At 46.6% G+C, this 20,723-nt stretch overlaps 1 protein-coding gene across 4 annotated transcripts in view; it reads left to right on the top strand.

The window, feature by feature from the left end:
• Positions 1–16,881, top strand: part of SLC4A11 (solute carrier family 4 member 11) — a 67,504-nt gene extending 50,623 nt beyond the window's left edge. For 2 of the 4 annotated variants that reach the window (XM_053940325.1, XM_053940323.1), the window contains 6 exons: positions 376–544; positions 3,556–3,729; positions 7,762–7,875; positions 8,214–8,409; positions 9,917–10,086; positions 13,399–16,881. In XM_053940325.1, the coding sequence (XP_053796300.1) occupies positions 376–544; positions 3,556–3,729; positions 7,762–7,875; positions 8,214–8,409; positions 9,917–10,086; positions 13,399–13,462 (887 nt within the window). In that variant the 3' untranslated portion in view covers positions 13,463–16,881. The remainder of the gene's footprint in view (positions 1–375; positions 545–3,555; positions 3,730–7,761; positions 7,876–8,213; positions 8,410–9,916; positions 10,087–13,398) is intronic. The other 2 variants (XM_053940327.1, XM_053940326.1) reach the window with 1 other exon arrangement.
• Positions 16,882–20,723: the final 3,842 nt, after the last annotated feature.

Genomic DNA, 20,723 nt, shown 5'->3' with positions numbered 1-20,723 from the left:
AGTTCTCAAATGCCTCTGTGGGTTGATGAGCTGAGCATTATGGTGCTGGTTAGAAATAACGGCTTCCTCATCTAAAAACATGTTGCATCTGTGGAAAACAAGTTTCCCTCTTTTGTTTTGCTCCAATTTCTGTAATGCCTCACTAGGACTAGCAGTGGTCTGTCCCATCAGGATGGCAGCCAAGTCGTAAGTGGATGGAGGAAAAAAATAAACCAAACCAGCCAGATGGAGCCATCTTCCATGGCCTCCAGGCTTCCACATGCCAGAGCATCACGCCTGCCTTCCTGCTTGCTTCCCAGTACTTTGTGGTGTGGGTAAAACGTTGGTGGTTGGATAAGAAGGTGCCTCCTAACGTCCTTCCCCTTCTCTTTGCAGTGTCCAAATTTAACTACAACGCCTCTGACAGCTTGTTTGTGCTGGCCCCTGTGCAGTCCCTGTCCATCGGGTCGGTGATGAGCGCCATGGGACTGGGATTTCTCCTCTCCATGCTCTTCTTCATCGAGCAGAACATCGTCGCGTCCCTCGCCAACGCCCCGGAGAACAGGTAACGCCTGCGGTGCTGCTTTTCCCTCTGTGGAGGGATGTCCCTGGGTCTGTCACCACCACTGCTAGCCCAAAGCTTGTCTGAACGTCAGAAATGTATTCAGGATGTGTTTCTAAGAATTCCTGTTGTCACAGGTGGAGGTAACTCTGCTGCTTAACTCCTCACCAGCCCCAAAGCCCGGTGTTGTGGAGGTGAGCCAAATCCGTGAATCCTCAATGAGCTCATCACCTCAACCTGTTTCTTCTTTGCTCTCTGCCCAACACCATTGTTTGTCACCTAAAACTCTCAAGGCATTTTTCAGGAAGAGTTTGGGAGACAAGAGGTGACGTAGTGAATGTGAAGTGGATATTTTGTACAGTTTGAGGTCTTTGGATGCACCTCAAGGTATTTAGGGAGTGTCTGACACATGTGGACACTTGCACTGCTCTTGCAGTACAGAGAATTTCTTGAAAAATGAGAAGTCAATGACCTACATAAATGTTGTAGCACAATGTGCTGCAGCTGAGCATCAGGAGTGTTTGGAGTTGGCAAATTCCAACTGAAAAAAAGGTGGAAGTGCAATAATACAATATGTCCAAGTCTCACTTATGTGCAAACTTGAGATATTGCACTATTAAAATATTCCCTCTGATGTTTTTGTGCCAACTGCAATCAGATGTGATGTCAAGAATGAACGTGGATGACTTTTTTTCCAGGGAAACTACCATGTCTCTGAGGATTTTTTGCTAATGTGATGCGTGGGAGGGTTCTCTCCTTGCATAATACCCATTAGCATTCTCCATGTTGTAGCTGGAGTGACACAGTATTAGGAGAGAGGAGACAAGCTCAAATTCAGCTACACTAATTTAGTTTCCTTTGACCACCTCTTATCTCTATTATATCCCTTTAAGTGTTGCATAAATCAGTATGTAAATGGGTCATCTCTTGGCTAAGATGAATTTCTTCTTCACTTTTGGTATTTTCCACTAGAATGTCTTTAAGGAATATAAAATAATCTTTGGAGTTTTTCAGAGTGTTTTTCAGAGCACCTCGGTACAGGGCTGAGCTGATCAGGTGTTGGGGCAGGGATTTTTAGAGATGTAAAAACAAGGACTTGACACCATCTGTTTGTGGTGCCATCACAGACACCTTGCACCATCCCAGGTTGCTCCAATCCCCATCCAATGTGGCCTTGGACTCTTCCAAGAGTGGGGCAGCCACAGCTTCTCTGGGCAACCTGTGCCAGGGCCTCAACAACCATACAAGGAAGGATTATTTTCTAATATCTCACCTAAATCTACTCTTTGTTTGAGTCCATTTTCCCTTGTCCTTGTAAAATCTTTCCCCATCATTCTTGTAGCTCCCTTCAGGTCCTGGAAGGCTGCAATTAGGTCACCCCAAAGCCTTTTCTTCTCCAGGCTAAACAATCCCAATTCTCTCAGCCTTTCCTCACAGCAGAGGTGCTCCATCCCTCCGATAATCTTAGTGGCCTCCTCTGGATTAATTCCAAGAGGCTGATGTCCTTAAAGCCTTCTGAAAAGAATGGGGAGGACAACAAACAATGACCCCGAGGGTGCTGAAGGTGCCTTTGCTCAGAGAAATCAGCACGTGAGCAGGGGCTGTGTTTCCAAAGCGTGAGCCAACGCAGGAAACGCGTTTGCAATCCCACCCTTCCTGCCAGCACCTTCCAGAGGCACTGCAGGGTAGACACCTACCTGACCCACTCACCCCACAGCCTCCTCAGTCAATGGAGGGGGACACTCCCAGTGGGAGCAGGCTTTTGTCCCAAAACAAGCCCCACCCAAGATTTCTGCTGCCCAAACAATGGCTTTGATCTTTGTGTGCCTCGTGTCCAGGAGCATCGTGGATGGCTCCAAGTCTGTGCTGAGGTGTTCACTGGAGCTTGTTTGGGTGGCACTGACACATCTAAATGATGCTGCCTTTCCAGCTGGTGGTGCCCAGAGAGAATTCAGCTGATCCCTCGTGTTGTGTGAGGATGTCAAGTGCTCCAGTGGCAGAGATACAGCCTTAGACATTTCAGTGAGGGTTTAAGGTCTGAGGGCTGAATCCTTCCCCAGCTTTTTTTCTAAACTTTACTCATAATATCTCAGCAGTTGGTACAAGATAGGAATATTCAGGAAAACGGCAGACCTTGGAAAAAATTTCAAGGTTAAAGTAGATGTGAGTTCAATCTTGATGCTGCTTTCTGCACAGTGGGTGTGCTCATACTCCTCAGTGAAGGCTGTCAGATTCCCCGTCCCCTAAAAAATAAAACAGGGAGGCTCTGCAGCATTTGATGAACTTAGGGGCAAATTTCCTTGGTTGGCTACCAACCTTTTGGAATGTGTTGCCTAGAGAAGCTGTGGCTGTCCTCCCTAGAAGTGTCCAAGGAGATGTAGGATGGGATTTGAAGCAGCCTGGAGTAGTGAAAGGTGTCCCTGCCCATGGCAGGGTGTTGGAACTGGATGATCTTTAAGGTTCCTTCCAACCCAAACTGTTCTGTGATCCATTCCATGATTCTGTGACTACCAAGGAGGAGCTGAAGTTTAATGAATTCCTGTCCCATTTTCTTATCATGCAGTAGCAATTACATAATTAGGGGATTACTGCAGCATACCAAGCACGTGTTCTGCTCGTGGGGAAGGAGAGAGATGAGGGTTGCAAACCAGAAACTTCAGCGTCAGTACTTTGACAACAAATGCTCAGGATTTTATCCACTCCCTCTGTGGACTCTGCGAGCAAACACACACATGGATTTTGTGTAGACTCTGCAATAAATGTAGGAGAAAAACGCTGATGAAATTTTCATGGGCTGTTACTTTAGTGGGCTGCCTTTCTGCTCAGAGTTGTTCTTTCCAGATGACAAGAGCTTTGGGGAGCAAACTATCACATTTCACTCCTTAGTGCTGGCACCACGCACGCGGTAAATCCAGAGGTGTGAAATCTCTGTGTGTGTTCAACATAGGCAGCCTCTGTAGGGTTTGCACCAGGTGTAACCAGGTGTAACTGCTGTCCCCAACCCCTCGTTCCAGGCTGGTGAAGGGCACAGCCTATCACTGGGACCTGCTGCTGGTGGCACTGATCAACACGGGGCTGTCGGTCTTTGGCCTGCCCTGGATCCACGCGGCCTTCCCGCATTCCCCCATGCATGTCCGGGCCCTGGCCTACGTGGAGGAGAGGGTGGAGAGTGGACACATCTATGAGACGTAAGTAGATCTCTTTGGATTCATTGGTGGCTTCCCAATCCTTTGGGAACAGTGGGTTTGCGTGGTTGGGGTGTTGGGTGTTGCATTCCAGATATGAAAGTGACGGGAAGGTGCTCCCAGGGAATCTTGATTTGGCTTTGTCCCCTTCACTCCAGCACTCAAATTCATGCTCTGGCCAGTGGCAGCATCCTACAGGGATCCCACCCACTCCATTGCAAACTCTCCTCTGGAAAAGTCAGCCAAGGCCATTTTCAGTTTCAGCCTTGTGGAAAGCTGAGGAGATGCTTTGGCCGGATCTCTCCGGATGCTTTCCCCAGAAAGAATCCAAAGCTGATTCACTGCCTGAAACCTGTCTGGTGGTTATTACGAAGTGGAGGAAAAATGCACCATTATTTCAGAGCTCCCATAACATCTCCCACCACATTTTGGGAAGGAGATGCTTAAATTCTCTGGGTTTTAAACAAAAACAAGTGCGAAGCCATGGCTGGGTCATGGGTTTCTATTTAAGACCAACTCTATGGCTGCTCTGAATTGAGCAATGCATTCTTATCACAAACCTATTAAAAAAAGAATTAAAAACCTTTTTCTCATGAAACAATCTCTGCTCTGGAGCAGATCTGGCCCATTTGACCTCAGTCTGTTGCAGTTGAGTGCTTTTGCCACAGGAGTGGTAATTTCCACTCACATACCATTAGTTTTAATTGTCCTGCCATTTTCTGCATTGCCATTTATGAAGGTGAGCCTAAGTGATCATTGACTTTGGGGGATGGAGTGGGTCTGTCCTAATCTCAGTCTTGCCTTCATGCTTGTTTTGGTGCCAAATGGCCCAGCCCAGCCAGGCACAGCTGATTTTTGGGTCAGGGATGGACAGATTTCACCTTTCACATCTGGAAATTGCTAAGTTCTGCTGCTCCCTGTAACTCTTCACAGATCTTTTCCTGGGAGATCAGTCCCTTGGGTTTGTATTCCCATTAGGATATGTTGCTATTGGTTGTTTCCACAACTGTATCTCTCTTGAATAAATGTTAACCCTATTTAAAGAAAAAAATCAACTTTGAAATTTGAATTCTGTAGGGTTTTAATCAGTGCTCTTGCTCCTCATGTCCATGATCTGCTCTGGGATACCTCCACTCTCTGTTTCTTTGAGAGATGCAGAACTCACACTTTGAAACCCATGTGCCAAACCTCCCTCCTGCGTCTCCTGTTGTCACTTTTAATATCCAAGTGCATCTTTTTCCTGTTTTTCCAGTCTTGATTCTGTATTCTGGCTTTGCTTTCGCAAAGCCAAGTCCCCTGCCTGAACTAATTCCTGCACTTCTCCTCTCCTCCTTCACCCAGCTATCCAAAAAAAAAATAAAGCCAGAGAGCCTTTTTGGCCACTCTGACCTAAATACAGCTCCAGTGGTTATCCTGGACGGGCTGAGGGCTGCCCTGATCTCCCTGAGGGTGTTCCCTCATGGCACAGCTCTGCTCTGCTGGAGGCAAATCTGGGAACTGGATACTGGGAGTGAAAAAGGGAATGAGGGTTTCCTAGTGCTTTGAACTCCCTTTGAGACCAAAGCTTTTTGTTCTCTGCAAAGCACTGGGGCTAGAACATGGGGCTCCAAGCAATGTAGTCATCTTTTTATTTTATTTTATTTTATTTTTTTCCCCTCTTAGCCAGCTCTGCTGAAAAAGAAATGAAGCTCAATTAGAGAATCAGCTCTGTCTCCCTTGGCAGGCTCCTTGCCTGCACTCAAATCAAAGCTCCCACAGGATGATGATATAAACAAGGATAAAGATCTGTCACAGCAAAAGCAAAATTTTCTTCTCCCCTGTAGAGAAACGATTTACGTTTCCTGTGGCAATCTGCAAACAGGCTCTTGTTGCCTACTTGGAGAAGTTCAGGAATGGCTAATCCCATGCTAGCCATATTTAGAGGATTTTGGGGAAATGAGCCTGGATTATGCTCTTTAATCTCCATTAATTACTTCATTTCCATCACAGCACAGACTTTCTGGAGCTGTTTCCTCAAGGGCCAAACCAGATTCTGAACACGTGGAAATCAAGGATTCCTCTGTTGACTTAATGTGACTGTGATATTCTGGAAATGAGGTGCTAGAATTAGCAGAAGACCAATCTAAGGCTGGGAACATCAGTTTTAAAAATACCATGTTTGGCCAATTACGAGCAATTTTAGCTATGTTCTGATAAAATATTCCAAACTAATAAGTGGCATTAGCAGGAGCTGGCAGCAATTGCAGTACATCCTGCCTGTGATCAAACACAGTGCTGTGATTGCTGCATCCCTGAGAGATGGCTGCAGAAAATTCCATGAACTTCAGAAATCTCTTACCTAAGGGCTGCCACTCTGAGCTTGTTCTTGCAGCCTTGCATCTGATTGAAATGTGGTTTTGTAGCTCATTTTGTTCCTGAGCTCTTCCACTTGCATGACTTCCCTTGCAGACTTGTGTGTGCTTGCAGGGCAGGAGCCTCCCCAGCAGGAGGAGAGATCTCTGTCTGAAATAGCAGAAATTCTTCTTGTGTGGCTGACCTGGTGCTGGAGGAACTCCTGCTGTACCTGGACGAGGTTAAATCAGTGCATCCTTAAACTCCTCCTTCTCTGAGGCACCACGGAGACTCATCATGGTTCTGGCATCTCTGGAGTGGCCAGACTGGAATTGCTCTGGCACAGCACTTCCAGTTGCACTTTGAGCTGCTTGGCTCTGTTCATCTCCAGCACTTCTGTGGTGATCCAGACCTGGAGCCAGTGGGAAAGATGCCAAACTCTGGCAAGAGTGAAGCACTCTGCTCTCCCTCAGCTTCTCTAGGCACTGGCAGGGACCCCTTGGATGTAGGAGACTTGCAAAAAGATCCAAGAAAATCTGTTTGGAAGGAGAAAAGCTGTGGTTTAAACCTGTTGGAAGGTTACTTAAAGGTTAACACCTCTGTGCACCCTGTCCTGGTAGTCCTGGATTATTTGTAGGACCTGCCCCACTACTCACAGAAGAATTCCAGTGTTGTTCTCAGGATTTTGTGTGCTGTTTGTGGTACCTGTTGTTCCTTAGGTCTCATGATTGCTGGTGTTAATTCTGCCTTGTTGTCCAAATCCTCAGAGCAAGCTTTGGGCTGTCACCCTTTCCCTCCCTCTCCAAATACAGGTGTGGAAGGCTCCTTCATCCCCTCAGCTTCCTTTTGCTCCTTGAAGGTATAAACAGATTTGAAGTTCAACCTGACCTTACTTCTAAGCAAAACTCTCCAACTTAATATTGCAATAATTCAATCTTCTTCAGAACAGAATTATTCAGAATTATAAAATAACAGAATTATTATAACAGGATTAAGAAGTCCCAGCAGTGCATGTGCAAAGGAGGGAAGTGTGTTTTGATAGATCTTTGGTGTTAATCCTCAGAGAAATTTGTGTATAGGGTTAATTCAGAATTTGAGGGGTCTCATCCAGGGAATGAGGTCACTAAATTACACCAAAACAACCTATGGACAAAAATTTCCCCTCGTAATAGGGGGATTTATTCACTGGCTTAGCCACTGAATTGTTGGATTTATCTTCTAAAAAAAAATTAAGAATCTTCTTTTTCTCTCCTTGTAAGTAGTCTTGACAGATGTGGGTTTTCTTTCCTCCTGTTGTTTCTGATATTTTTTTTCAGACTGGGAGGAGATGCTCACAGGTTTAGCTGGACTGCACAGAAAACACAGCAGCCTCCCCTCAAGCAGGTTGCTAAAGCTGCTGCCTGCTTTCCTGTCAGTCTTCCCCTCAAAAAAGCTCAATTTGTGGCCTGTCAGCTCTGGGAAATTTGCATTAATTAATGACATGTTTTGCATGGTAATAGGCAATTGCCCACAGCAGGACTGAATCCCTGTGTGGTGCTCTCAGCTTTCCCTTCCATGTAAACAGGGAGATCCTCATATCCATCAAAGATGCTGACTCGCTGTCAGGAGACTGCTGACTTTCTGTTTTTTTTTTTTTTTTTTTTTTTTTTTTTTTTTGTTTTGTTTTGTTTTGTTTTTTCGTTGGTTTTTTTTTTCCCCTCCAAGATGTTCCTTATTTCCTGGAGAAGTCAATGAGTTTTCTTTGGGAGAGAAGCCAGTTTCATGTGCCCAGGGTAAAGCAAGGGAAGGATTACTGACCAGAAAGAGGATTCTTGGCTGGTTTGTTTTTTTTTCTTCTCTGCATTGTGCTAAACAGAATCGGTTTCGAGGGCAATTTAGTTCAGGATAGGATCTGTAGAGCTTTACAGAAGGGGAATTTGGCACTTTTCCAGCTGCTCTGTTTGAGCTGTGGATTAAGTGCTTGGCCTGGCTCCAGCCAGGCTCTGCCTCCTCAATGTCAGCACGGGGCCAGAAGTGCTGATTCCAGTGGTGGGGATGAGTTTCCCTTTCCCTGGTGGCACGTGTCCTGCTCCTCCACGGAGCAACCACTGGGATAAAAACACTTCCAGATCTTGGGGTGCTAGCCCATCTCCTAACCCCTCTTTTCCTGCTGCCAGGATTGTGAGTGTGAAGGAGACCCGGCTGACAAGTCTGATTGCAAATTTCCTGGTGGGGCTGTCGCTGCTGCTGCTCCCGTTCCCCCTGCAGTGGATCCCAAAGCCGGTCCTCTTCGGCCTCTTCCTCTACATCGCCCTGACCTCCATCGATGGCAACCAGCTCTTTGAAAGGGTGGCTCTGCTGCTCAAGGAACAGGTACCTGGAGCTGTGTTTGCAACCCAGCTGTTCAAACTGTTGCTTTTTCAGTCTGGGATTTTTTTGTGAGGTTTTGGTTTTTTTGGTTTGTTTTTTTTTTTTTTTTGTGAGTTTTAAACCCCCCTGTGCTGTCTTGTCATCTGCGGAGTACATGCATTTAAAAAAGTAATAATATATAATATAATAGGCACAACATCAGGAAAATATGATCTTTGATTTCTCCAACAAAGCTTCAGGCAGGTTTTTTTTTTTTTTTTTTTTTTTTGGTGCTGTTTGACACTTTCATACTCAAAATGGAATTACTTGTGTTATTGAAACCTCTGTGATGTGGGCTGAAAACAAACCTGGAAGATGTTTTTTTTTAAATCTGTCTCTGTTACAGGTGCTAAAAATGTATTGTTTGGGAGTGTAGGTGGTACCTGGAGCAATCTCCAGCTCACCTTCTCTTATATAACAAGGGTCAAGGGCTTAATAAGCCCAACATTTGGCTCTGCATCCTTGCTAATATGTCTTGATCTCCAATATTACATTCCCAGAGGTTAAAACTGTGAAATTTGGGTAAAGATCACATTTGTCATGTCATGTCAATTTTTGAACAGCTACTGATGTATGCGACTTATTACTTCTGGTTTTAGTAGGAATTATGTGTGGAATTTTCCAGGTTTTGGTGTGCAAAATTAAAAAGTATTCTCAAATATGGAAAACTCCCTTTTGTGGAAACCTTTTCATGAGTCATGGCACAATCTGAAAGCCACTGAGGCTGTGCTGGTGCCAGCAGACAGTCGCTCATCCTCTTCATTGATGTATAGACAGTGAGTCAAAGCCTGTGCTCAGACATGAGCAAGGAACTGTCAAAAGAAACCACCATATTTAGCCTATTAATGTCATTTTTCCCCCCCTTATTTCTCAAAAATGGCTTATAGGAGCTGAGAAAATCCCTGCAGTGTGAGCACAGCCTCTTCCCGAACTTCCCTCATCTCCTGGTTTTCTCCTAAAGGGGTTCAGCCAAGAGATGGGAGCACCAGGGGCAAGCCTGGAGCCTTGCAAGGCTATAAAGTAATGAGGAGCTGGGTGTCAGGTGGAGGAGCCATCGACAGGAGCAACACCTGGATGCATCTGCTCTCCTTCCCCCTGCACACCCCACGGGCACCTCTGCCTGGGGAGCCCTGACAACCCCAATCCTCCTCAGGGAATCTCATTACTGCACTTCCCAAGATACTACATTGCACTCCAGATGTTCCCAGAGGCAATCCTGGCCCTGAGGGGTGTCCTGTCTTCTCTCCAGGCTCCCAGTGCCCAGTCATGCTCTGGGTCTTGCTGCCCACGCTGTGGTTTCAGGCACTGGAATTAACCCTGCAAATCCCATGGTCAGCTGCTGAAGCTTTTAAGGACCCTGATTGCTTGTACAAATGGATGACTTCCCTCAAACCCTGGTGTCCCAAAGCCCCATTCTGCTGTCACAAGTTCAGGTCCCTGCATGTCTAACGTGTGGTTCTTCTCTTCCCAGACCGCTTATCCTCCGACCCATTACATCCGCAGAGTTCCCCAGAGGAAGATCCACTATTTCACAGGCCTGCAGGTCCTGCAGCTCCTCATCCTCTGTGGCTTTGGAATGTCACCCCTGCCTTACATGAAGATGATCTTCCCCCTCATCATGATAGGGATGATCCCCATCAGGTAGGAAGCTTGGCTCTTTTCTTTTTCCCTGTCTCCCATGCCTTGTGTCTTCAGGCTTGGATTGCTGGAAGGCTGAGGAGAGGAGAAACTGGGAGCTGAGCTTGTTTAGTCTGGGGAAGAGTGAGAGGGGATCTCACCAATCCATATAAGTATCTCAGGCTGGTGCCAGACTCTTTCCAGTGGTGCCCAGTGACAGATCAAGGACTAAAGGCAACAAACTAAAACACAAGAAGTTCCACTTCAACACGAGGAAGAACTTCTTTATGTTGAGGGTGGCAGAGCACTGGAACAGCTGCCCAGGGAGGCCATGGGGTCCCCCTTTCTGGAGACATTCCAAACCCACCTGGACACGTTCCTGTGTCACCTGCTCCAGGGGGATTGGGCTGGGTGATCTCCAGAGGTCCCTTCCAGTCCCAACTATTGCGTGAAGTGTGAGTGGTCCAGGAGGGTTTTCTGCATTTTCCAGACTAACCAGCTCCTGGAAGTGGGTAATGAGGAGGGTTTTTTTACCAGCTGCTCAGGCCTGAGGAGGAATCAGGGTTTCACTGCTGCTGGGAGTTGTGCAGAGGGTTCTGGGCTGGCAAGTGCTCTTCTTCCAGCTTCCCAGGAGGCAAAAACTCTCCTTTTTAGTGCTTGTGAGATGCCTGATCTTCCTGAGAAGCCATAGTCCAAACCTCTAGGTGGTATTTGATAATGTTCCTTATCACTTTGCAGTTTGATTTTCCAGCAGAAAATCCTAAGAGGAATCCTTATCTCTTACCCAGTGCTGTGGTGACCTCCCAGACCTCCTGCACTGCTGGATGCCCCTGTCAGTGATCAGTTGGGTGAAACTGGCCACATTCAGACTCAAAATACATGTTTAAAGCTGGGAGGACCCCACAATATCCTACAGAGAGAGAGAACTGAGAGAGAATTATTAAGAAATTTAACTAATTTCTTCCTTGGGGTTCATTAGTAGCCACTGCCCATCATTCTCCAGTTAAATCATTCATGCTCTCAGTCCTTTGGTTATAATGAGAGGCCATAAAAAGATCTTGGAAGGAGCAGATCAAGTTTCCAGTCCACTTGATTATTTTTAGGCCAGCATGGCACCAGTGATATCTGCTTGACTTTGAGCTTGCAGTCCCAGAGATTTTACCTCTGATCCCAAAATTCAGGGCTGCCAGTTTGTTAATCTGCACCACCTGCAGTGATGTTTTCCTTGGCTGATAAAGAGGGGTCCAGTCCTTTCTGAAACAAAAGCAAACGTTAGAGCTACCATGGCTTTCAACAGGATCATGCCAGAGCCATTTGGGCTGGATTTTAAAAGATAAACAGGCTTGGAAAACACAGAAATTATTGTTCCTCTGGTCGTAATGCCCTTCACACTGGTGGCACTTGGGGTGCCTGGATGAGTGGCTGGTAAATATTCCAGCTGTGAGCAGTGCTGGATGAGTGGCTCTTGTGGGAATTGCAGCTCAGTGCAGGACAGAAAACGTGGGGCACACTCAGCCAAATCCAGGTGTTGGACATGGTATAAAAAACTCAATTAGTGTGGCAAGAATGCATTCAAAAACCTGATTTTGTACTCAGAGCTAGATACTAATATGCAAATATATCTTCTTTTCGGTAAATAAGATGCTGTCAGTTTATACCCTCTGTGTTGCTAACTCATTTCTCTTTCCAGGGTAGTTTTTTCCCAGCAGCTGAATAATCAGCCCTGCTGCCAAGGGAAGATGCTGCTGCTGCCTGGCACAACATGGAAATTTGCCCTTGGCTTTCCTTCCTCTGATTTCTTTTGCCTTCATGTAGTTTCTGTGGCCTCCAGCCAAGAAGGCAGCACCATGATCCATGAGCTCTGTAGTTAATGACTTTTTCCCAAAGATTTGGCACTCTAAAGAGATGAGGCAGTTGAAGGAATTTAATATATTGTCTCCTTTTTTTTTTTTTTTTTTTTAAGAAGTGAAGGGAGAAAGAGGAGATGGGACAGTAGCCAGGGGGCAAATTCAAGAATCAAACACAAATGAATGAGGCATGGCTTGGTGTCCCATCCAGAACTCAGCCACGTCCCAAAGCCACATTTCCATCCATCCAACAGCTTTAGAAACATGATTTGTGCTGTCATTAGTGAGGGATCACTGGTGTGGTCTCAGACAGATACTGAGAAGCCACTGAAATCCATGATTACAGTGGAAAACAGCCTGCTGGAGGAAAACTTGATCTCTTTGGGTATTCCCAGTTCCTGGCTTAGATCCACAATTTTGGGATGATGAGTTTTTGGTCACCCACAGAAGAAACTTCTCTCCAAGTTCTCTCTTATCTGGGCTCCCGTGGCTCCCAAGCATTTTATTCTATGATGGGTCTGTTTAAGGAGATCCTGGTATTTCTCATTAATAAGTGATGTTTGGGATCTCTTGCACAGCTGTTGAAATCTGAAACTGATTTTTTGGTGCTTTTTGAGTTATTTTAACAGCTGAAGAGTCACTTCCTTGTTAAACAAGGGAAAATGCCACATAAATGTGCTTTTTTTTTATTGTTCTGGTTGTTGTTGAGTTGTAGTTTGCATTTTATTATAGGGTATTTCATTTATAAAACATTTAATTAGTTAAAATTATTATTTTAAAATATTTTTAAATTAATTTAAATTTGATTTTAATGTGTGAAAGTTGTATGAAAGTAGTGTTCTTATTTTAAAAATTATGTATATAATTTAAGGTAGTATATATGTATTATGTACATAATCTATAAGGTAGTATGAAAGTAGTGTTAGTTCTTATTTTAAAAATGATGTATATAATATTATTTATTTCTGTAAACATATTATTTGGTTTTTATTTTAAATTTATGTGTATATGTGAATAGTTTTATTTATTTACAAGATTTACGAGAGCAACTTCACAGTGCCTTTCTAACCCAAACATATTAATTTTTGAGGATGTTCTTGCAAAAAAAATCAAATGAAAAAAAAATTTAAAGTCAGGGAATCCCTGTCTCCATGTGGAGAAGCTGGGGTGGTCTTGTTTGGAGTCATGGCTCTTCACCTCTGTATTTTTGTCACCCTGAGGACTTGGTGGTGACAGAGCTCTAGGAAAGTGACTTCCCTCCTGTGAGGATGAGGATGTTCTCTTTCCAGCTGGAAGGAGGAGGCTCTTGCAGAGGGAGCCTGGCACTGCAGTTCTTATAAACGCTGTGTTTGCTTTTTTTTTTGGGGGGGGGGGGGTTTGCTGTGCCCACGTTGTGTCCCCCTCACTGGGTGAACGTCACGGCCAGACTCACCCGGGAGAAAAATGCTGCCCAACCAGGGACTGAGCCCCGCTCTCTGCTCTGCCTTAGGTACAACCTGCTGCCGAGGATCATCGAGGCCAAGTACCTGGATGCCATGGATGCAGAGTACTGAGCGTCCCTGGCCTGCAGAGCAGCAGAGACACCCCCTTGGGGGGTTCTCCTCCACCACTTTCTCCGTGCTCTGACGTTGGCAATGCACTCCTGTCACAGCTCCACGGGGCCTGTGCCAGACCAAGGGAGCCTTGGGCTTGAGAGGACGCTGCTCTCTGGAGCTGCGAGGCGAACGAGCTTTATGGAAAAATGCTACTTTTCCACATCCCCAACCACACAAACCCCAAAGATCAGCCTGGCTGCATGGTTGGAGCATCCAGAGTTGTCCTGTGTTCCCTTGTTTGAGGGTGGGGGTGGCTTTTTTTTAATGCACCACATCCTTTTCTTCCCCAACACTAAGAACAGCAACTGACCCTTGTTTTATAGAATGACAGCCCTGGCCTGGCCTTTGAATCCAGTTCCCTGTGCACCCAGTATTCCCAAATTGGTGTTCTGGGTGGGATGGCCTCGTGCTGAGCCACTGATGTCAGGAGAGATGGTGGCTGCTTTCTCACATTAATGGGTTTGGAAACAGTTGCCATGTGTACTGCTTCAAACCACCGTTTTGGATGAATTCTTAATCCCAGCAAATGAGCTGGGAACATTCAGAGGCTGGGCTCTCATGGCCCTGTGGATGAAACCCCTGCTGGGTTTGAGCTGTTTGGGCATTAGTTTGGATCTTTCTCCCATTTCTCCTGGGTAATCAAACACAGAATTGTAGGTTTTGCACAACTGCAGCATTTTTTGCTTGCACCCAGAGGGCAGTTGTGTCGAGGTTGCATATACATATGTACAGTAGTGCCTATGTGTACATATATACATATGGAGTTGTGTATATATTTTGCATAGATATACAAATAGGCCTGGTTCTTTCCAAATTCACAAGTGTTTTGTGCAGTCAGTGTTACCCACCATGTCCTGACCATATACTTGTTCTCTGCTTCAGTGCTGCTTTTTCTCATTTGAGAGATGGTCACTTTTATTCCTTTGGAAGCTGCTCAGTTACTGGTTTTGTTCACGTGTTGCTTTCTTCAAGGTGTTTTCTTTGCTTTCTCCTTCCTGTGGCTTGAGACCTTCATCATTCTGTCTCGAGGCTCCAACATGTGAATTTTTCATTTAATTTTGATGTACAGAATGCAATGAAAGTTTTCCTCTTTTCACCTAATCAGTACTTGTTGGTCATTTCATTGTTTCTGTTGTGTAGCTAATTTCCAGTTCCCCCCCCCCCCGGATGTTATATTATATTTCTGGATTAATCTTAACTTCTGCTGTCTTTTATATTTCAGTTTATTTAATTTTGCTTGTACTATGGTCAGTTTTCTTATTTGGAGTACTGTGAAACAAGCTGCCCTTTAGTTCAGTGCTTGGCACGTCACAGGTCACAGCTAAAAATGTTCAGAACATCGTGGACCTCGGTGATGAACTTTCAAAAGAGTAGAAATGAGGGAGGAAGAGGAATGTAAAACATGAATTTATCAGCACAGAGAAGTGTTTCTTACCAGTTGCTTGCCCAGTAGATGATGCAGAGTTTTTTCCTCCCACCCCAGCATGGTGAGGGAGACCAACCCAACCATGAGGAAGGAAGGCTTTGGATGCAAAGCTCCTGTGCTGACGCTAAGCCAGGCTCAAGCCACTGCAGATTTGGTGTATTTGCACCGAAGTTCAGAAGGTATTTAATCTTTGTGGAGCTGCCCACGGCTCTCAAACACGTGTGCAGAACTAATTTTTTCATTTTCTTACGAAACCCTTTGTATTGAGACTCGGTGGAGGAGAGCAGTGAGAGTTCCTGTATCCATGGTTTTATTTCCCTGAGGGAATTGTAGGGGAAACCCCTCAGCTTAGCAAGCAAAACAATGTCACAGATAGCAAAAACATGACCTTCATGTGGCACCAAGCTGATGTGAGAAGTCTCAGGGTCAGGGTGGCCACCCCAGTGCATCAAGGCAGGGAATTTGCCTTTCAGCAGCCTCGGGGGCAGCAGGAGCAGCTCCTGCCATGTCTGACAAGAGCAGGTACAAACCCAAACGTGGTTTCTGAACATTTTCCCCAAAATTCCCTGGCTTTTGAGTCATTTCTGTGCCAGGATCACTCCGAGCTGTGTAGCAAGGGCTGCGTGCAGGAACAGGGGCAGACAGGATTTCAGAGGTGGCAGAACTCTGTCTGATCTTCAGTCAACAGCAAAAGGGCAGGTGACAGGCAGCAGTTCAGGACCTGCTGGAAGCCAGGGAGTGCAGAGGGCTGCTGAGGCTGAAATAACATGTTTTTCCCACAGATGTCAAAAGATTTAAGCAAAGCTGCAATCAGAGGTGTCATCCTCTGGCTGAGTAAAGCTGTAACACACACGTGTCCTGTGGGTGAATTCCTGGTGTCTCCACGGGGAGAAATCACCTTGGGGGGTGGTTTAAGTGATGTTCTGGGTGCTGTGGCTGGAGGAAGGACAGGATGTGCCCAAGGGAATGTGGCTTTGGTCCTCTTTGAGGCTCTGGGTGGGATTTCCTCGGGCACAGAGCCACAGTGGGGTGGACTGGCCTGCAGGTTTTACCAGATGAAATAGTTTTGAGATGCACCCTCCATCCCCCACTTAGAAGAGACAAAAATGTCCCCATTTGAAGCCTTTTTGAAAGATCAATTTCAGATAGTGTCAAATGCTGCAGAGAGAATTGAAAATCCAGGCAGCAGAGAGGGTTAAATAACCACCACAACTCTTGTTTGTATCTTTTATTTTCCTTCACTGGTGTGACTTCGGTGTTTGTATTTTCTTTGTAGCATCAGTAGGATTCTGTTCTGCAGGGTTTTTGTTCTTACAGAAGTCAGGGGCCAAAGAATCAACTGATGGGAAACCAGCACAGCTTGAGGGGGGGAAAAAAGCTGTGCTGGCTTGGACTGGTTGAACATTTGGACCTATGTCTCAATATTTGGGTGGAAGGGAGATGTGAGACTCGAGGCCTCTTGTCTCAGAAGGGGTTTTCATGATCCTGCAGAGGATTTATTTTATTTTTCCATGCCTTTTCTCTTCTTGTTTGCTTCTGGTTTTGCTGACTTAAGTGCAGGCGTTTCCAGGAAGTAGCTGACTAGGGAAGGAGGGTTTGTTCAGAGTTGATTGAGCACTTTAATACTTCTGTGAAGGTTTAAGACAATTAGAATGTAAAAGAAGTTTTATTATAAGCTCTTTATATACGCACAATGCTCTGTATAACTGTTGCCAAAGAACTGAGTCCGAAAGGTGTCAAGAGCTGTCCGTGGGGTTCACCTGGCATTGCAAGGCAGGGAAAAGCTTCTGAAATGAGTGGATTTTGGAAGTTGGCATTTTTGATAGCTGCCAAAACAATCAGAAACTGGAGATAGAATAAGATTCTACTCTCAAACTTGTAGTTTTTGATCCTTGCGTTGAATGTAGGAGCTAGAAGTGAGCTTGACAATTAAAATTGGATTTGTACCTGACTGGTTTTGTTGGTCTGAGACTTTATTTTGTTGCTTTTGAAGACGTCCTTGACTTGCTGTGTGTGGGATTTGATGTGTTTGTCCATGTAAATGAAGGGAAGTAGGTGAAAAGGTGGAACTTGCTGAACCAGCAGTGCAGCACTTTTGGGATTGCTTAGGAAGCACGGCTGACAACTGCACTGCAACAGCCCCAAACTCCCTGGCACCAACATTTGAAGTTATTTAATAAATTCAAGCTCCACTTGGATGTGCTGTGGAAGGATGGAGATGGGGTAAAGGGATTCAGCTGGTTTGGCTCAGAGCTGCTGCTGCTGAAGTGGTCCAAGGTGAGCCCCAGCACTGTGGGACACAACACGAGCTTCCTGATGATCCAGGGAACAGGGATGCTCTGGAAAGAAACAGGGTGGATGGCCACACTTATGTACAGTTGTAGGTTCTTCCCCAAAATTCCACATCCCCAGCTGCACTCAGAGACTGAGACTTCACAAACTTCTGCTCATGAGATTTGGCTGCTTTAGGAGCTGCTGCTGCACTCTGCTCTGTGGACACTCCTGGGAGGAGCAGGAAGTTCCCCCAAAGTTGGATAGAGCTGGAGAATGTTCAGAGGTGGGAGGGAAGGGCTTGGTTTGGGAGGGTTTTGTGGAGTTCTCAGCAACAAGGAAGGGACCTGAGATGTCACATCACCAAAAGCAGCTCCTGTTTTCCAGTGTGTCCCACCAGGCATCTGCACCATCATTGTCACACATTCATGTTACTCCTTTCCAACCTTTTCCTATTGTTTGTTGCATTCTGAATCTGCCCTTTGCAGGGTTTTTACCTGCCTAGAATGTTGATGGGCAGAGCCAGGGGTGGCTCAAGCACCCCTGTTGTGTCTGTTCCCCCAAAACTCAGTGCAAGCTGTTTGCTGTCATCTCCTGACCCAGCTCTCTGCTTCCCCAGCCCATTCTAGAAGCTGGCTCTGGAATTTCCACTGGGGAAATGCTGAGTGGGAATTTTTCCTGGAGAACCTGAGCCTGTGTCTGGCAGTGGCTGCTCCTTGGGGCTCCTTTGCCAGATAAGCAATGATGAGGATTCATAACTGTCCAGCAGTTGCACCTCCCCATCTCATCAGAAATCTCCTTTATGGCCCCTGTTCCAGTTGGGATGTCCTCCTTTCATCTGCCAAGCTTCCAAAACAACCTCAGTAGACATAATGGGGTGGGGCTGGGTTGTTTTCTGTATTGAAGCCTGTGAATATTAGAAAAGAATCATCTTCTCTAATTGTTTTCCTGTCTAATTAAGGCATTGAAGGACCGAACCCTGGCCATTCCACTGGTGGCTGCAGCACTGCTTGCAAAGAGCAAACCATCAACGTTGTGGGCAGAGCAGAGGGGAGGGAGTTGTTGCAGTACAAGCTTTAGAATCACAAATTAGCACTTTCCTCTTTGGCTTTTGGGTGTTTTCCTTTCACACTTCCCTGGCTGTGTCTTTCTTTGCCTTGTACAAAACGCTGCATGAGCTGGGCTCGCTTGGCTCTGCTCTGATGTCACATTAAATATTGAAGAGCCTGTCCTGGGGGAGCTGCTGCCTTCTGCTCCCCATCTGCCTCTCCTGCAAAGAGCTGCTCACTTGGAGACTCTGCTCTTCATCCACGAGACAAATTCCTGCTGCTGCAGGAGCAGTGCCCCAGAAGGGGCACACAGAAGGGTCACTCAGCCACAGAAGGGGAGCAAAATGCAAAGAAGTTGGGGAAAACAGCTTGAAAATGACGTCTCTCCCTCCTGATCTGAGTGCTGCTGGCACTTCTGAGCACGGGGGGAGAAGCAGGAGCTCTGCAGCAGTGAGGTGTTTGTGATGTGATCAGGGGCCTGCAGGAAATCCTCCTTATCAAATTCAACACGTGGGGGGACTGATTTCAGCGCTGATTTTGGGAGGGCTGGGAGAAGTTCTCATCTGCCCAGCAGCAAGAGTTGGTGTCCTGGAACTCTTGTTTTAGGGAGGTTTTCCATGACTGGATGGCCTGGGTGGTTGTGCAGAGGTGGCTGGAGCAGAAGGTGCAGCCCTGGGTGCCCTGAGCATCCCCAGAGCTGGGGGTGAGCTCCGTGATGGGGGTGACAGAGCTCAGGCCGTGTCCCCTCCTGTCTGGAGCTGCTTCCCCTGGGAGCTCTGCTGGCAGCTCGCTGGGGTTCAAAGCATCACATTGCTCAAAGCTGGGACCAGTGCCACTGATTTCAAACAGCACCTCCAGGGAGTGCTGGCCTGCTGGAGCAGGGTTTCATGGGAATCACATCTTCATGGAATCACAGAATGGTTTGGGTTGGAAGGGACCCTAAAGGTCATTCCACCCCCCTGCCATGGGCAGGGACACTTCCACTGTCCCAGGGTGCTCCAAGCCCCGTCCAGCCTGCCCTTGGACACTTCCAGGGATCCAGGGGCAGCCACAGCTTCTCTGGGAATTCCATCCCAGCCCCTCCCCACCCTCCCAGGGAACAATTCCTTCCCAATCTTCCATCCATCCCTGCCCTCAGGCAGTGGGAGCCATTCCCTGTGTCCTGTCCCTCCAGGCCCTTCACTGCAGAGCTCCCCTTGCCTGCCCAGGTGCTGGCAGCTCCCTCCCACCTCCACCACTTCTGATATTAAAAAGTGATTACAATCCTGGCATTGAGTGGCCAGGTGTGGAAGCTGCAGCCCCTGGGAGGTGTTGGATGTGTCCCTTTGGAGCTCTGAGGTGCCCAGCAGGTCCAAGTGGATCCGTTCCCATGGGAGAAGGGATGATCCAGCTGCAGAGCACAGCAGCCACTGGGGAGTGAGGAGCTGCTGATTGACCCTGGGAGGGTTTAGCCTGTGGTGTCACACTGGTTTAATCAGTGACTGAGGGCTCTGCTGTTTCTGGAGGTGTTTATCCCCTCTTTTCCCTGTCCTCTTTGTTGGTGTGAGTTTGTACCTTGTCCCCACAAAGGAAAGACTGGACTCAATGATCCTTGTGGGTCCCTTCCACGTCAGGAGATTCCATGAGGTGTTACCTCAGAAAACAGAAATTCTCTTCCTAAAAACTGCAACAGTTCAGCTGCTAAAAAAAGCCCCCAAACTTTATCCAAAGCACACCCTCAAATTAATGCAAGCCAACCCCTTCCCCGTGATCCCACCTGAGAAAAGCGTATCCTAAACCCACAAATATCCTAAATGCTCCCTCATTCCCCCTCCTGCTTTCCCTGGAGGGAGTGTCAGTGCAGGATAAGCCCTGCTTGAGAGGAGAAACCTCCCAGGGGCAGACCCAGCTCATCTCCAGCCCTGCATCCCCTTTCCCTGCAGCACGGGCTGGATTTCCAGCGATGTGTGGCAGTGCTGGGTTTATTTCCCCCCCCCACCCATGATGTGTAAATCCTTCTCCACTGGGAGACCAGGAGGTTTTCCCCAGGACGCTGAGGAAGGATTTGAACAGGGATTTCTGGCCCATGGATATTGCACTTGCTAAAGAGGCTCTCCCAGAGCACGTCCCTGATCTGGTGTTGATTTTCCAGTGAAGGATTTCTTTTGATAAGAGTTGCTTGGAGGGGGAGGGAGGGAGAGGGAATTCCTTGGTTGTATAAGGAAGCTCTGTATTTAAAATGGAAATAAAAAAAGAAATGTGCTGTTTATATATTTCTACTTTTTGCCCCATCCCTGTTTTTCTTTAATCTGAAGTTCCTGGGGTTTCTCTCCCAGTGCTGAGGGTGTTTCTCTGGGGACTGGGGATATTTGTGTAATCCCCAGCACTTGGAGAATTTGAGCATCTCAGCTGTGACTGTAAGAGCACGTGTCTGACACGTGAGAGTCTGGGGAGCCAAAAATTGGATTATTTCATCATTTAATGGAGAATAACT

Source organism: Vidua chalybeata, chromosome 4 (assembly GCF_026979565.1).
Source record: "Vidua chalybeata isolate OUT-0048 chromosome 4, bVidCha1 merged haplotype, whole genome shotgun sequence".
NCBI lineage: Eukaryota > Metazoa > Chordata > Aves > Passeriformes > Viduidae > Vidua > Vidua chalybeata.
This window is presented reverse-complemented; position numbering and strand designations above follow the sequence as displayed.